Source organism: Amyelois transitella, chromosome 9 (assembly GCF_032362555.1).
Source record: "Amyelois transitella isolate CPQ chromosome 9, ilAmyTran1.1, whole genome shotgun sequence".
Classification (NCBI taxonomy): Eukaryota; Metazoa; Arthropoda; class Insecta; order Lepidoptera; family Pyralidae; genus Amyelois; species Amyelois transitella.
In genome coordinates this window covers 8634196-8650691 of record NC_083512.1, presented here as the reverse complement: position 1 = coordinate 8650691, position 16496 = coordinate 8634196, and the positions used below count along the sequence as shown (strand labels likewise).

At 34.4% G+C, this 16496-nt stretch overlaps 2 protein-coding genes across 4 annotated transcripts in view; one reads left to right on the top strand and one right to left on the bottom strand.

Moving 5' to 3' along the window:
- LOC106142898 (uncharacterized) overlaps positions 1-16496 on the bottom strand; it is an 83136-nt gene that overhangs the window by 51527 nt on the left and 15113 nt on the right. The gene's annotated exons all lie outside the window — the stretch shown is intronic.
- Positions 3778-7343, top strand: LOC106142899 (major facilitator superfamily domain-containing protein 9). 3 transcript variants are annotated; one of them, XM_013344842.2, is made up of 5 exons: positions 3781-3959; positions 5138-5269; positions 6083-6212; positions 6310-6528; positions 6603-7343. In XM_013344842.2, the coding sequence occupies exons 1-5, from the start codon at positions 3918-3920 to the stop codon at positions 7316-7318; spliced, it is 1239 nt and encodes a 412-aa protein (XP_013200296.2). In that variant the 5' UTR covers positions 3781-3917; the 3' UTR covers positions 7319-7343. The 3 variants fall into 3 exon arrangements, with proteins under 3 accessions (XP_060801686.1, XP_013200296.2, XP_060801685.1); XM_060945703.1 differs by lacking the exon at positions 6310-6528 and having other exon boundaries at positions 3778-3959; XM_060945702.1 differs by lacking the exon at positions 3781-3959 and having other exon boundaries at positions 5137-5273.

The window sequence follows — 16496 nt, the reverse complement described above, 5'->3', positions numbered from 1 at the left end:
TAAACTTGTTACTGATCCTTCCACTACGCAAATACACAATAGTAACCTCGCAAGAGTCGGTTTCGTGCAACCGTTACGTGTTCTGAAAAAGAAGTTGCATTTCTGTACAGTCATATCATTTGTACTTGTGAGCCACCGGGCGTCTTGCTTCGGTGAGTTTCCCACACATCTTGGTGTGGCGAGACGGACCCGATGACGAGATTAAGATGTTCCTTAGTTGCGCCACAGATTACATATTATTAGCAAATGGAAACAAACGAGTGTAAAGTTATCTATATGTCAGTATATTTAAACGGCAGAATCGTGCAGCAGGACTAAAGAATGCAAATTTTCTGTTAATGAACGTAAGTATTTCTAGGAAATGTTATTTATCCATTTAAAATCCTTGGAGTTTGATAATACTACGAACCTGTTACGTTTATCTTTACTACTTCTCAGGCAACTTTTTAAACGGTTTTATTAGTACTTATAGGATTTAAATATCTGCATAAAAAGACGAGCAAAGTACGAAGCCTACAAAGAACGAAGAAGAATGCAATTAAATAACTCATTTGGAGGCAATCCGTCCTCTCCAAGACGGGATGAAATAAAATATGAATATAAGTACACATCGTAAAGTTTATCATTGAAAGCCGCATCAGTATTTATGACCCGCTGTAAAAGTCACCAGCAATCAAGTTAAAAATGTCTTAAGGCCATCGTAAAATCTTCGTAAGTACGCAGAGCGAGGGCGTCGTGGCCGGACAATGGTTGGTTTTTTTCTGTGTTAGTCACAGGAGGCCCAAATCCTTTAAGTCAGGAAGGGTGACTCATCAGAAAAGGCGGGTCGTGGGGTCACGGATCGGCGAATATGGGCCGCTTTTGACCGCACGATGTAGACGGCGCGTTCCATTCAAACTGTCTGAGAAACGGTCATCGTAGGCAGACTAGTTACCATATTGGACTATACCTTCGCTTGTTGATACTTATAAGATTTTTAATTATATAGTTAATCGAAAATTCAGTAACCGTTATTTCACCCGCGTAGACTTTTTAATTAGGTTATTGTTATACCCTTTCACGTCGCGTACACTTCATCGGCCACTAAACCTCAGCTCCGCCCACGACTGGTCTTAATTAATTCAAAAATTAACATCAGCAATTAGAAGGCAAGCTTACAATAGGCTCTGTATGTTAATATTTCATTTAGGACATTAACGTCAAAAGTACTTGGCATTGAGTTTGAAACTATGAACTCTTGAGACACTGATATTATTTTTATATAATTAAATTGTTATTTTATCAAAAATGGACCAAAAGAAAATTCTAAACTTACTATAGAAATCAAAATGCATGCAATCTACAATCAAACCTGATGAATAGAAACCATTTCGTTTCTCAAGCTAAACAATCACTTTTTGTCCTGCGTTCGAAAGAAACGCGCAATTACAATGAAAACTTATTTGCTCGATATTGGCATAAAAACATGCGATCTGATTATGAAGAATGGATGGCAGCTGAAACTGTCTTATTAAGAAGCGTAAAAAGTTGAGAAGGCAATGAAGCATGGTGTCGCATGCCGCTCTATTGAGGTGTCGGTGTGTCCAAACGTTCAGCCGAGCGAGTAATATGGATGAAAGAAGGGGCAGCCGTGGGGTCGCCAGGCTACTCGATAGTACAATATCTGGAAACACCAGATCACCACGCCAATAAACTTTATACGTCAACAAATCATGTTACAAATCGGGCTATTAGTAAACAAAGCTGAACTAAAATAGGACCTGCCCTACTAAAATGCATTTGTGCTTTCAATAGCATCGAGATGGTTGAAGCGGTGAGTAATGATACTTTACAGATGTCAATAATGACTACATAGAGTAATTAATCCCAAATAACTGTTGACCCAGAGGTCCATGTTATGAAGCAAGTAATTATGGTGATGACGTTAAATAACAATATGTTTATGACTCAATTCATGGGGACGCTTTAGTGCATAATAAGCGATGGTAATCTGGAATGGAGAAGATTGTCTCATCAGCAGTTCACAAGCGTATTAAAGGAGGCTATGATAGAGCTGTGATATCATTCACAGATGACAAACGAAACTCTCACAATTCATTTCAACGTGAAGACAAGATTAAACAGAAAATGTTACTCAGCCGCCAATTATTTCAAGATTAAGACTTCGAGCTTCCGTCTTATTTTAGAAAAGTATAAAAAGAGACATTACATAGCAAATGCCAGTGCGTTTCCGGACACACACGACGATTGGATAGGAAAATTGTCGTAAAATTATACGGAGGTATAATGACCTAATCAAATATGATATTGAAAAGAATCCGTTGCCTGATTAGATCGTAAATATATGATACAAAACCTTGTAGCATCCGCTTTGGCCAAACTGTTTTAGTTAGGTAGACCATAATGTAGGAAATTATTGTAAAAATAATGTTCAACTTTTCTTTGTTCTTTATGTTTACGTTTATTAAAAATCTTATTAAAACGATGACAAAGAAAGTCAGCCATGTGAAATCACAGTTTACAAAACTTTAATGAGCCTGATTTACTTTATTAGCCATAATTTAAATAATGTCCATTGAAAGGTTTGTGGAATAAGACAAAGACAATTAAATCGTGAACCATGACGGGCACTCACAACTGCTTATTAGACATGCAATAAAATGGCCCACAGGTCCCACAAAATTAGGGCTGTCATCATTTGTAGTCATATAGGGATGCCCTTACATAGTTAAGAATTTAATAAAATAATCAATTTTTAGAAAGCCAAAAATATTAACATACTTATACTTATTAAGGCAAATTCATAAAATTTTTATCATTTTACATTTATGTAATAAGAACTCGGTGAGTGAACATAGACATACACACATTTCTATTTCTTTTGGTGTAATCAAAGCCAATAGTCAGAAAACAACGTTTAGGTGGTTCGCTAATGATACTTCAGTGACAAAAAAAAATCCTACGTTTATTAGTCTATAATATTGACTTTTACAATCTGCACAGAAAGAGGTTTTCCTTCGCCAGCAAACAAAAGCCTTAATGTACTTGTAGCAAGTACCACACCACTTGGTATATCTTAATTTATCCCACCTTATAATAATAAATGCGAAAGTCAGTGTGTATGGTTGTAACCACTCTACATTTACATCCATCAAAACAGATTTCAATGAAACTTAGTACAAATATAATTTGGGCATTGGAAAAGAATATACGAAAAGAATATTTTATACATATTTGTTACACTTTTTTGAAGGCAGCCCTGTCAAACTAGACCGGACGCTGACACGCCGTGGGATCCCCAGCTAATCGAGATGCCGGCGAACGTATTCCGTGTGTACTACGATTTATTTGATAGATAAGTGGAAAGTTAACCGCTAAATATGAACTACCGAAATTAAATTTATAGCCGTAATAGTAAAGAGAAAAGGATAAACTGTAGTAATGAGGAGATTAAAATTGAAATCAAAGCTGTGAAACAAAATAAGAAATGTTGGTTCATTTATTTGTTTTCCAACAGGCTTGAACAGATAGTTTAATGAGTGAAATAGAATGAAATAGTATTTATTTAAGTAACCAGGACTTATAATATGTTAGTAAACTTAAAGCTATGTTAGTACTAATAGTAATTAATTAAATTCATAAAATTCATAAAGCGTTTATTTTTTTATATAATAAAAAAAATGTAAAGTACACAAAGCGATTTTAAGTGTGCTAGGTCTGATAATCTAAACAAAACTTTGTGACATAAGCAAAAACCCGGCACATATGGGTATTATCTCAATGCCAGTAGCGCAGTATCACAGTGATTATCTACGAGCGAGCGTATGACCACGTAGCCACAACCAAATTATCTTACAAATATAAATAACCTAAATTATGAACTACTCTTATTGGAGATAGTGCAGTGTCAAGTCAGAATGCTGTCGCCGACGACTACGCTACAGATCGTGTCCTTTTTGGTAAGTTTACAGTTAGAAACGAACACGGCAGTAACTAAAAAATTGTCTGTAAACGAAGCCATTCCTTGCAATAATTACCAACACACATTTTTGATTAAAAACTAAAATGTTATGTAGATATTTTAAGGTGCAATAAATATTTAAAATAACGTGCGTGTATGTATGTGAATGTGTGTGGGTGTGTGGGGGTGTCTGTGTGTGTGTATGTCCTGTATAATATATACGGGACAAATTACACAGTTTGAGCCTCGAAGTAAGTTCGAGATTTGTGTTACAAGATACTAACTCAACGATATTACATTTTTATCCCAGGCCAATCAAAATATGCTCTTTTCTCGTCATGCTCTGGCCGGGATTCGAACTGGGGACCTCCAGTGTCACAGACAAGCGTACTACCGCTGCGCCATAGAGGCCGTCAAGATGTTCTATAATGTAATTGATGATGAAATTGGATACTTATAATACTTTGTACTTTCAAACAAAATCTTATGGTTTGATATTATTATTCCAATGATGTGGTCTTTAGCCTGAGGGTCAATCAATACTGAACATTTTTCAAGCGTTTTATATACGCTTAGTATACCTTCATCATGTTTCTTATCGGACAATTTGATAACGAAAAATCAGACATGACTACATTAATGACTCAGCTATAATACCTAACATTCATATGAAAACGAAACACAAATATGTATGTTTATAAATAAGGGTATATGAGCATAACACCAGAACGAATTACTTTGATTTACTTTACATACAATAAGGTAGGTAGTGAACAATTACTATATTTATGCTATATGTGCCGTGTGGTTCCCGGCACTAATATAAACAATGAATTATACCACTCCACTTGTTCCCAACGATGTCGTAAAAGACGATGGGCTAGCAACCTGTCACAATTTCAATCTCAATTCTGACATTAAGCCAAACAGCTGAACGTGGCCTATCAGTCTTTTCAAGACTTGTAAAGGGATATAAACATGATTATACATATGTATGTATGTTATTTTAACTTTTCTTTTTCAAATTTTCATTTTATACGTGTTCAAACTTTAGCGTATAAGACTTGTCTGCGTGACGAGGATATTTAACAAAATAGAAAAGATATTCAGGGCATTCATACATAGATTTCCCGACATACATATAGTGGAATAAGGAGATGTTGATGATTTTTACAGGACATGCTAACAATTGGCTTACTGATGCCACAGCTCGGAAACCAGGCTATCAAATTAGGCGCTTCACAGATTCTCTTAGGAACCATGGGAGCTCTATATTCCGGATTACAGATGGTTTCGGAACCCATGATAGTAGGTACATAACTATACTTTTTGTAAATAATCATGTGTGATAGTGATCACACAGGTGTCTCTATATTTCTTACTTTATTATTTATTAGTCATAGTGATAATGCTTCTTTAAATATATATATTTTGTTTACTACGTAACGTCTGCTTCAAATCTTATCATTGGTCTGGTCACTATTATAATTTGGTTAAACGCAGAATTAAATGATTTAGTTATGTGTCGCCAAGTCACGAATGTAAATATGTATGTATCTATCCAAATATATAAAATATAATAATAATATAATGAAACTTTTGAAAATATTGTAATGAAACTTGGAATTTGTGTTATCAATCAAATATCTCTTTTGATATGTCAGAGCTGAATATATCAAAACTAGCGACCCGCCCCGGCATCACACGGGTGCAATGCTGATTGTCGTAAAAAGTAAATAACAAAAAAATGTTATTGTGGGATATCCATGAGAGATAGACATACCATCGCGGAGTTTTCTGTAGACCTTTTCAATGTGTACAAATAATTCGTACATTATTTTGATAAATCTTGTAGGGTTCAGCCTGCGTTTGCAATGTAAGCGGAAAAAATATGAAAATTAACGACATCAAATTAGAAACCTCAAAAATAACAGTATTTTTCCACTATTCGATGGATTTCCTCTTGAATCACTCTATCTATTGAAAAAACCCGCATTAAAATCCGGTGCGTAGTTTTAAAGATTTAAGCATACAAAGAGACATAGGGACAGAGAAAGCAACTTTGTTTTATACCTACTATGTATTGATTTGAAATAAATTAAGTTCTATAATTCTTTTCAGGGGAGTCTGAGCGATGTCAAAGGTAGAAAGCCAATACTGATGCTCATATTAATATTTTGTGGGTTTGCATACTTGATACAGGGACTGACGACTTCGTTAGTTCTGTTTTTTGTTATACGTGGTTTCTTGGGTAAGTAAATTATAGTATGGAATATTACATTCATTTTATTATAGCAACTACTTTGTTATATTGAAATATAGATGGCAATAAAAAAAATTACTTACAGGTTTGATTAAACAGACATTTCTACTTATAAATGCTTTGGCTCCCGATTATGAGATGGATCCAGACCGTCAAGCTGAGTTATTTGGAAAGTTGGCCACTCTCTCAGGACTAAGTATAGCGATAGGACCCGTCTTGGGTGGCCATATTATGGAACTATTCCCCGATACTGGATTTGCCATTATTTCGGCTATATTATGGATCATCTATAGCATTAATGCAGGTAAAATCCCAAAAGGATAGGTAATAAAAATTTGGAATTACCTAATATTGAACGCAATATTATTTTTATTTCAGGTCTTATAAGAGGTCTACCAGATATAAACGCAACAAAAGACAAGAAAAGTAACGAAATAACTGATGGTGTATCACCAAAATTGTTGCAATCTGTGACTAACAGCCTAAAACAATCTATAGATCAATTCTACCAAGTCGACTGGAGCGTTTATTGGGACGCGTTTATTTTTAAGTTAATCTTATCTTTTTGTATGGCAATTTATTTTAGTAACTTTGCCATTTTTCTAACAACAAAACACAATGCCACACCAATCTATATAGGTTACATTATATCATTCCAAGGAATCATCAGTGCGATATGCACTTATTTTATTGGGTTTATTAATAAATTATATGTCAAAGATAAAGATTACTCACAGAGAGTATCACATATATTTCTGATACTGACTGTATCACAACTGGGTATGGCTGTAGCTCCAAGTATTTATGTATATGTTTTGTTTGTGATACCGTTTGCAGTAGCCGGTGCCATAAGTAGAATAGTTGAGTTAGAAATGATTGTAAGTAAAGGTGACAGTGAACGTAGAGGTTCTGTCATAGGTGCCTTGGGTACATTAAGATCTTTAGCTGGAGTGGTTACCCCATTAGTGGCAGGATTCATTGCCCAATATTTGGGCGTTACTTATACGGTTTTAACAGCAGCTTTTCTAACTTCCATCGGCGTGGTACACAGTTACAATTCTCAAAATGTACCAATAAGGCCCAAGAGAGATTAGTTCAATAAATTTATATTTATTTTAACGTTGTATATTATTTCAATTATTATCTTAAATTGTCATCAGACTTAACCGATTTACATATAAGAATAACTTGAAAAGGAGACTTGCGTACAAGTTTTTTATCCTACATAACTAAAAAATAAAAAGTCAAATAAGATTATAAGGTGGACATTTTAGCGACATTTTGTGGGTAAGTATAGATCAACATTTTTAAGAGAAACCAGATCTTGATTCTACTATTAACTAGTTCAAATTTGGAACAAAAGAAAATAATGTGTTAAGTTTTTTCGAAACTGTTGGCTCTGTCTACCCCGCAAGGGTCAAGACGTGACTATATGTATGTATGTTATAGATAGGTAGAAAGTCTAGCATAAGTGTGACATTTTACTACCTGTGATCATTCATGATAATATTAATATCTTAGTTATCAAAAGTGCAATCCTCATAACAGTACATGCCATACTAGCTATCTAAACTGGGTAATGCCTACAAATAACGCCGCTGAGAGCTGGACATCCACATTACTATTATTACAGTTAATTTGTAGATCATTGACTTTCCTCTTGTCCGACGCAAACGCTTTAGATTGTGCCGTTTATGGTAAATACACATTTAAGAAACAAAAATGATAAAATCAATTCCTGCCCTACTTATCTCTTGGAGAGACCAGAGGAACGTTTAATATTGAAGCAAAAAATATTTCGCTTTTTTCACACTCGTATTACTATCATTAAGAAGACTATCATCATTAAGCCATAAACAAATCGCAATATAAAACTCCTTATTTAAGAAGTAATTATAGGAATACATTACGCAGGTGGGTATAAAGGGCGTGTAGATTCCCACGATGGGTTCCTTCCGGGCCCGGCGACCCGTGACGCTACCGTCTTGGGTCCCTCGGGCGCCTCCCATTGTTCCACCTCTCAGGTGAAATGTAAAATTACGAAGTGTGAGAATAGAAGATTTGAATATGCAAATTCTTAATTCTACAGTACCTAAGTACAATTAGGTAAGTATGTAGGTACTTAGTACAAATTTTGTACATGTAAATAAGCAATTCATAAATTAAAAATGTCAAATTGCAAAATATAAGCATTGACCATTTAAATATGCTAATTCTTCAGCAAAATTCATATTATTATTTTTTTGTTAATTTTATGGGACATTTCAGTATTACTAATTATGTATCATATCTTTTGGTTCCACAACATTGATTGACGTAAATTAAATTACTTAAGATTAAGTTTACTGCCGCTTCCAAAGCGTCAGTGCAAAAGAAGCGGCAACAACCTGCACTGCTTTAGGAACTTCAACAACGCCAACTTCACAATTATCCGAACTTAGAATAGAAATGTGGACGAGAGAATACATTTTATGATTAATTGATTTAATGGAAATTTAAATAATAAAAAATATATTTTTTTAATGGAACGTCAAATTTAAACGAATTGATGTACAAAGTGTACTGAATTTTGATTTAGGTTTAAATCAAAGTACAAATCTTAACTAGGATTCGGCGGCGAGCTCAGATGCCAAATGCTTGTCATTCAGGTTATGTCAATCATAAGTCCTAATAGTCTTCCCACAAAGTACTTTGAAGCAGCTTTAAAGCACTTAGATCTACTTCAAAGCAGAAGGTAGAATTAGAAATAATACAAAAATCACTCATAAGAATTTAATAACGAACTGGACCAAAATCACATTTCACTATTTAAAACTCGATTAAGTAAATACATATTTTGATTGTAAAAAAAATATAATAATAAGAATAAATGATTTTTCTCTAACCATTGTATCCATCCATTCATAAAATAGTTTACTAACCTCTCTACTAACGCATGTAATAACTTTGCAACTGATTTTTTGCAATTAGGATTTCCCAATGCAAATGAAGTCATCATCACATTTACATATTTTATCTATATATATAAAACTCTTCCGTTACTGAGTGACTGACTGACAGACAACGCACAGTCGAAACTACTGGTCGTAGACAGCTGAAATTTGGAATGTAGGTTCCTTGAGATATGTAGGGGAGCACTAAGAAAGGATTTTTGGAAATTCAACCCCCAAGGGGGGGAAAAGGGGTAAAAACGTTTCTATGAAAAATCTTATTCCTTGGGTTTATAAACTTGAAACTTGGCATGAACACGTACATAGGCAAGTAAATATGTTTGACATTATAAGTTTTTTCAAACTACCCTCCAATCGTGATTTAGGGGGTGCGATTGGGTGACTGATTTATTAACGCACAGCCGAAACCGCTCGGTATACGAGTCTGAGATTTTGAACAGAGGTTCCTTTAGTAACATAAGTGAGCACTAAGAAGGGATTTCTGAAATGTCAACCCCCAAGGGGGGGAAACGGGATAAACTGAGCCGGGGCTGCGGGAAAGTTCTAACGAGATACCGTGGCCCCGGAACGCAAAGGGCAACTGAAGGAACGAGGTGGGTTTTAGTCAGTAAAAGTCTGACACTCCCTTCCGTTCCACCCAGAGCGGGAGAGGTCATTTGATGATTTCCCATCCTTAAAAAAAAGACTTTGTATGACAACTTTCAGTCGTCTCTTTAACATACATAATAACATACATAATTATGTACATACATGCATAACATTAATAACATCACGCCTTTAAATCCCTATTTTGTGTTAACACTACCCATACAAACAGCTAAAAGGAAACAAGTGAAGAGACGAAATTTTTCCGCATCCATTTTCACCTAAATTCTTAACGTTAATGAGATTTACTTTTTATTATCAGGTCAACCTAATAGCCTCACATGTACGTATAACTTCGTAAGAATTTTCTTTCAACTCCTAACCGTTGAGGAGTTGTACCTTCCATCATCAGCTCATTCACATGGGATGATGACTATCAGACTATATTTGTTTACACATGTAATCGATAAACTCCGAAACTACTGAATCGATTTCAAACATTCACCATTAGAAAGCTACATCATCCCTGAGTAACACAGGCTATATTTAATTCCAGTTGTAACAAGATTTCAGCCTGTGGAAGAAAAAGCCCTGTTGAGATCATTAAAAAACGCTATATATAACCGAATTATACGTGGGCGAAGCCGCGGGCGGAAAGCTAGTTTAAAATAAATTATTAAATGGGTCTGTTCTGTTATCTGCTATCTTACATCAACCAAACTTGATGACCTTTTATGCAAGTTATAATACTTAGTAATTTGAGAGATACATAATATGAAAAGGGTAGTATGTGTAACCATAACATACTTTAAACAAGTATTATTATAATCTTTAAGATTAGCTTTACACGTAAGTACTTACATGTAATTTTTGTACTAATTTAACAAGAGCTGCCTAGCCAGATTACCGAAGTAAGTCACCTATGTATATATATACCTACATATATACTTTTGTTGTGAGGTATACACATAATGCGAGGGTTTTAAAGATTTTTAAGCCTTCATAAAATATCATAAACAAAAACGCACACTTAAATATTTAGGCGACATGCCTGTTGACTGTTGCCTAAACTAATACTATATAATACTAGAGAGCGCCTGTTCCTCCGCCAACGTAAAACAAAAAAACCTATTATCCCCAGTTCCCGCGGTAATTTCCAAAAATCCTTTATAAGCGGACGTTACATTCGATACATACATACATAAAATCATGCCTCTTTCCCGGAGGGGTAGGCAGAGACTATGTTATTATTATTATTATCCGTTACATTCGATCTTCCTGCCAAATTTAATCCTAATTGACCTAAGCCTATAGCTACATCTATATTGATAACCATTAATGCTCTTCAAAAATACGATACGCCTATATTGACTCGCCAAGAGTTTTGTCAGTCTAATAACAACTCCTACATGGTTTCTTGCAATACACGACTTATCTGATCGATTTGACAACAAAAAAAAGGCAAAAAATTAAATCAGCAACTTAACTATGTCATTAAAACAGTAAAGTGACTGGTTAGTGGCCATCAATATTTATTGTAGGTGGAATCATCGATAAAAAAGCAACTCGATCGCGGACGGAAATGGATGGAAGTTAACATCGGCGCGGGCGCACACGCCGGAATGCAGCAGTACAGGTGCACTAAAAAAATTGCCATTCATTTATCTTCGAAGGCGACTTTAAAAGATATTGTTATAAAATAGACGAATGTGTCAAAGAACAATAAGTAAAATAGCATTAGCAGTATTATAAGTCAATTATATCACTACATATTAATCATAGAAAACGGTAGGAAACTAGGTAGAGACGTAAATTGAATTAAACAGATGATATGAATATATTCATAAAGCTATGAATGGAGAAATTATAATATAATTTTAAATGAGTAAATTTAAGTAACAGAACTAAATCCAAAAGAAATAAACTTACAGAAGGAATAATTACATCAAACGTTTCATTGCATCGTAAGCCGAAAAGAAAAAATATCGACATAAATTAAATTGTTACAAATACGAGTAAATAATAAACTTCGAACTTAACTATTGATAGAATTTTCACAATTTACCACAAACATCTATACATTTTGAAAACCTATACTTTTCTCTTCATATTATACCTAAAGCAAAGTCCTCCTATTTTCTCTCCCTGGCTATAATCCCGGTTGCATTCTCTCCACTCTGGAGAGAAGCCCGGGGTTAGCCCTGGTCTTTAAATCCTGGATTGGGTGAGTCAGGTTTCTATACGAAGTGACTCTCGTCTGACCTTCACAACCCCTAACCCGTATTGGATCATGAAAGTACACATCATTTTCTCTCCCTGTATGTGTTCGCTAATATCAAAAAGATGTGAACCTATTTTGTTCCGGTTTGAAATGTTGAAAAGAGGATTTTTCTCGGAAACATTTGTATCTTATAATAATAAATGCTATCCGTGCAAGCCGCTAATTTTAAATATAAATATAAACCTGTTCCACCGGCGCTCTTGTCATGTCCTAAATTTAATTATGCTAGAAAAACCTGTACGAGAACTCTCCTTTTTTTTAATTACTTTAAAAAGTACACCTTTAGGCTAGGCATCGTGTTATAAATGTTAATTGCTCTGTTGACATTTATAATTATAATTTCTGTGGCACGAGCCAAGCAAATGGTTATTGTAGACAACTTGTGTGAAATATTGACAGGTATCGACAGGTGATGCTGAAACAGGTGTGTTTACAGCCTAATGCAACCTTACACGGATGTTTTATTATCTGATGTGTGTGCTATTTCGATATAAATTTCAATAAAGTTATAAAAGCACTGGCAGACTTCTCATTTAAAAATAAAATTTATGGAGTTAAGACCGGTAAGTAAATAAAGAAACTTTGAAAGTAATATTACACCTTAAAACTATTCCATATATGTATGTGAAGCAAACGAGTTTTATTTAAATATTTTTATTTACGTAGGTTACGTACATATTTTCCATGAACAGTAAAACTTAATGTTGCAACACGTAGTCCAAATCCCGGCGCAGAAATAAATCTTGTTTGATTTATTTCTTTATCTGCATAACTTACTATGTGTTCTGAATTACCGAATTTATTTAATTATAAACGTTTTACATATGTATATATGTATGTATAAACGTTTTATAAGTACGTATAACTATTTTTATTACCAAGGCTGTTCCCACCAATAAATATATCACGAAATCACGATCAAGTTGGTATGTAGCGCCAGTCCGAGCTCATATTCCATATTCAACAGGAGTTGTCACGCCGATTTACAGACATCCATGTCTCCATACGTGTGCCACATTATAATAAAAAATACATCTTTAATATCAGAAATAGTCTCACTTATATTCTGGATACTGACTCGATTGCTCAATTAGAATTATTGATGGACCTTTAGTAAAGAAAATACATCGCAATGATATCTTGGTTCATTACTTAATTGGTTCGATACTAGGTATCACGATAATCAAAAATTATATTAGAGAAAAAAAAATAAGAATACTACGGTTGGCACGCTTTGAGGTATTTACTACTTCTACAAGTGTAAGTTTAGTAACTGACACTGAAAATAAGAATAGGAACTGGCAAGACTTTAGAAGATATGAAAACCTGAGAGAATTAGTATTAACAAGTAATTAAGTAACCTATAGAAAATCCAAACTCAATATTTAAAATATTGAGACCATATGTAGACCATTTCTAAACAAGAATGCATAATTCCAGTTTTTAGGATTAGGATGCAAAAGAAGCTACAAAAATATTGAAGTGCACAATTTCTCTCTTGAAACTCCTTCTCGGTCCTAATGTGCTTTTGTATTATATGTAAGCAGTATGAAATGATGAAAATTGTTGATGAATTCATTCATCAACAATTTTCATTTTAAGAAGCTGCGTTCATAAAAGTTTTATTAACTGGGCCTGTTGAAGTGGGCTGTAAACAAGTGCGGGACGATGGACGTGAGCAACATCGTAGATGTTATAGTAGAATAGCTTGTGTAAGCAATGAACACACGTGCACCTGTTCAAAGAGAATTGTTAAGAAACAAGACGCCGGTAAAAATAAGGAACTTATAGAGATACTTCTTATGGAATGAGATACGTGGCAAGCAATGTATGATGTTGTTGAAAAATATTATTAGTAAATATCGGTAAGTATGGCGTCCTTGAAATTATTTTTAATATGTTCCCATAAATTCTTCCCCTCTTTTTTGGAGCTTAGCTAGTGAAATTATTTGACGAGATATTTAGGTAATTTTAATTTCTGAGCTCAAGAAAGAATCGAATAATTTAGGTTATGGAGAAAATAAGGATAAATTTATAGTTTGAAAAAAAAAAATGCATTCTTCTGTACTCTTTGTATGTGATGAACCCAGCCAATTTGAAAGATCCACAACCACTACATATTAGACTTAGCATAAGCATCTCACTCGCACGATATGTTTTTAAGGTACGTGTGAGTGAAACAGAAATGAACTACGCTGTACCTGATGCTTGTTCATATTTCTTATACTTATAGAAACAAAGATTTACTTAAAACTTCCTCTGCTTTTACTACCGGAGCGTCCGGAGCGATTGACTAACAACTTTTATAAGTAAACATATATATAATGTTATTGCCATCTTTATTTCTTACATTCAGAAGACAAAATTGTTTTAAATTATTTTAAAAGTTACCAGACATCTAAGGAAAATCTTAAAATTTTGCGACAATGCGAACATATTCCACTAAACAAAACAGACCATGCTTTCTACCCTGATTGAATGAATGCATTTGAAAACCGTGAGATAGAAGGTAGACGTACTTTTTACCTACTGAATTTAATTAACAACAGTTATTCATTCGTCTGTTATTTCCTTTCAGCGGCAAAATGTTGTGGTTTTTCGTGGGATGTCACGCTTAATCATAAACAACGAACAATGATTTCATTGCATAACCAATTTCGCAATGACCGATTGCATTTCTCTAATAACACAATCGTTGAAGGAATAGGTACTCTGACGATAATGAAAGCGCATGAAGCGGTTAAATGCATTCCATTGTTTGACGGACTAAATTAGTTTAGGAAAGCTAAACGACCAAATAGAACGACCCCAATATCTGTGACTGTATGGTTTGTTATTTTGAATCAAGAAAGCGTTATTGAAATAAGATTAAAAAAATAAGGAATTACTGGCAAGAAATAAATTCAGAAGTTTATGATTTAAGGAGAAGATTTTAAAACACTTTTCGCGCTTTAAAAACATGGCTCTAAGTATATCTCCGTAAGACATGGAAGAGATAAGACTTCAGTAAACATTGAAGCAAGTTTGTAGACATTAACACAGGTGCATGACGTGATGAACTCGTTTAGAGATAGTAAAGAGTTAGAACAATTCCCTACACCGAGTATTTTTAACTCAAAGGCAAGGTTCAATGATCGCTTAAGTTTAATCCAATTAACCAGTACCTCGGATGGTTTAGAGTGCCAAAAACAATGAAATATTTTTTAATTCTATTAGCCAGAAAGATTAATAGGGATATCGCGTGCTCCAATTATGGTACCTTTTATGGGAACAACGGCTATTAAAATCAAAACACCCAATGTAAGCGGCTATCAAGTTCACACGATGGTTGGCTGGCTTTATTAACAATATTAATATCAGTCTTAATCGGACTCTCTAAATCAAAGCAACAAGTGATCACTTAGTGACAGCATTTATTTGCCGTGCATATTGTGCCGTCTGGTTCCCGGCACTAATATAAAAAGAAAAGGACCACTCCATCTCTTTCCCATGGATATCGTAAAAGGTGGCTAAGGGATAGGCTTTTTAATGGGATTCTTCTTTTAGCGTAGGGCTGGCAACCTGTCACTATTTTAATATCAATTCTATCAATAAGCGTAACAGCTGAAATGAATAAATGATGAACTATTAGCCTGTTGAATAAATTTGGAATTATTTTATCAAATTAAATCAGTTGAAGGATAAGACTTGCAGCCTTCAAATCCATTTTTTAAATTCGTTGAAAAACAAAATAACTGGAATACTAAACATAGTGAATAATTGTCTTTTAGCAATGAAGAACAGCTTCGACCAACCGCGATTTATAGTAAAAACGCACGCTAAGCATTATATTGAAAAACGTCATGTAGATGCAAATTACTAACGCACTAATGAAAAGGTTCCCGATGACTGGGCAACACGCGTCAATCCATCATACAACTCGAGATACAGTGCGTCATTGCAAAAACTTGATAATGAGTTTACAGAAATATCATCATTAAAATTGTCTTTTATCTAATTGACTGACATCAACGCACAGCTCAAACCTCGGCTTTATATACACTTCAAATTTGGCGTTAAGGTTCATCATTTAGAGGTACACTCATAGAGAATTTCCCAAATTGGTAGGAAAAAGTTTGCGGGTTTTTATGTTTCAAGCAGGTAAAGCGACGTACCTTACTTTAAATGTAAGAAATAATACTAGTCATATAGTTTCATCTGGATTTTTAACATAATATTGCGATATTTTAATATTGATCACACAATCTTGACTTATCATTTGCCACACACATACCCAGACCCGTTATCTATTGCATGAAGTGTCTTTTCTGTATTTTATATCCATATCACAAGTATTACTAATACGACATAAAGTAATGGATATCCTATGGGTCCTAGTAGCTCGGTGCTGAGCGCAAACATTCCTGACTCGTGCCATAACTATTCACGGTTTATATCTTTTAGTTACGCGTCCTG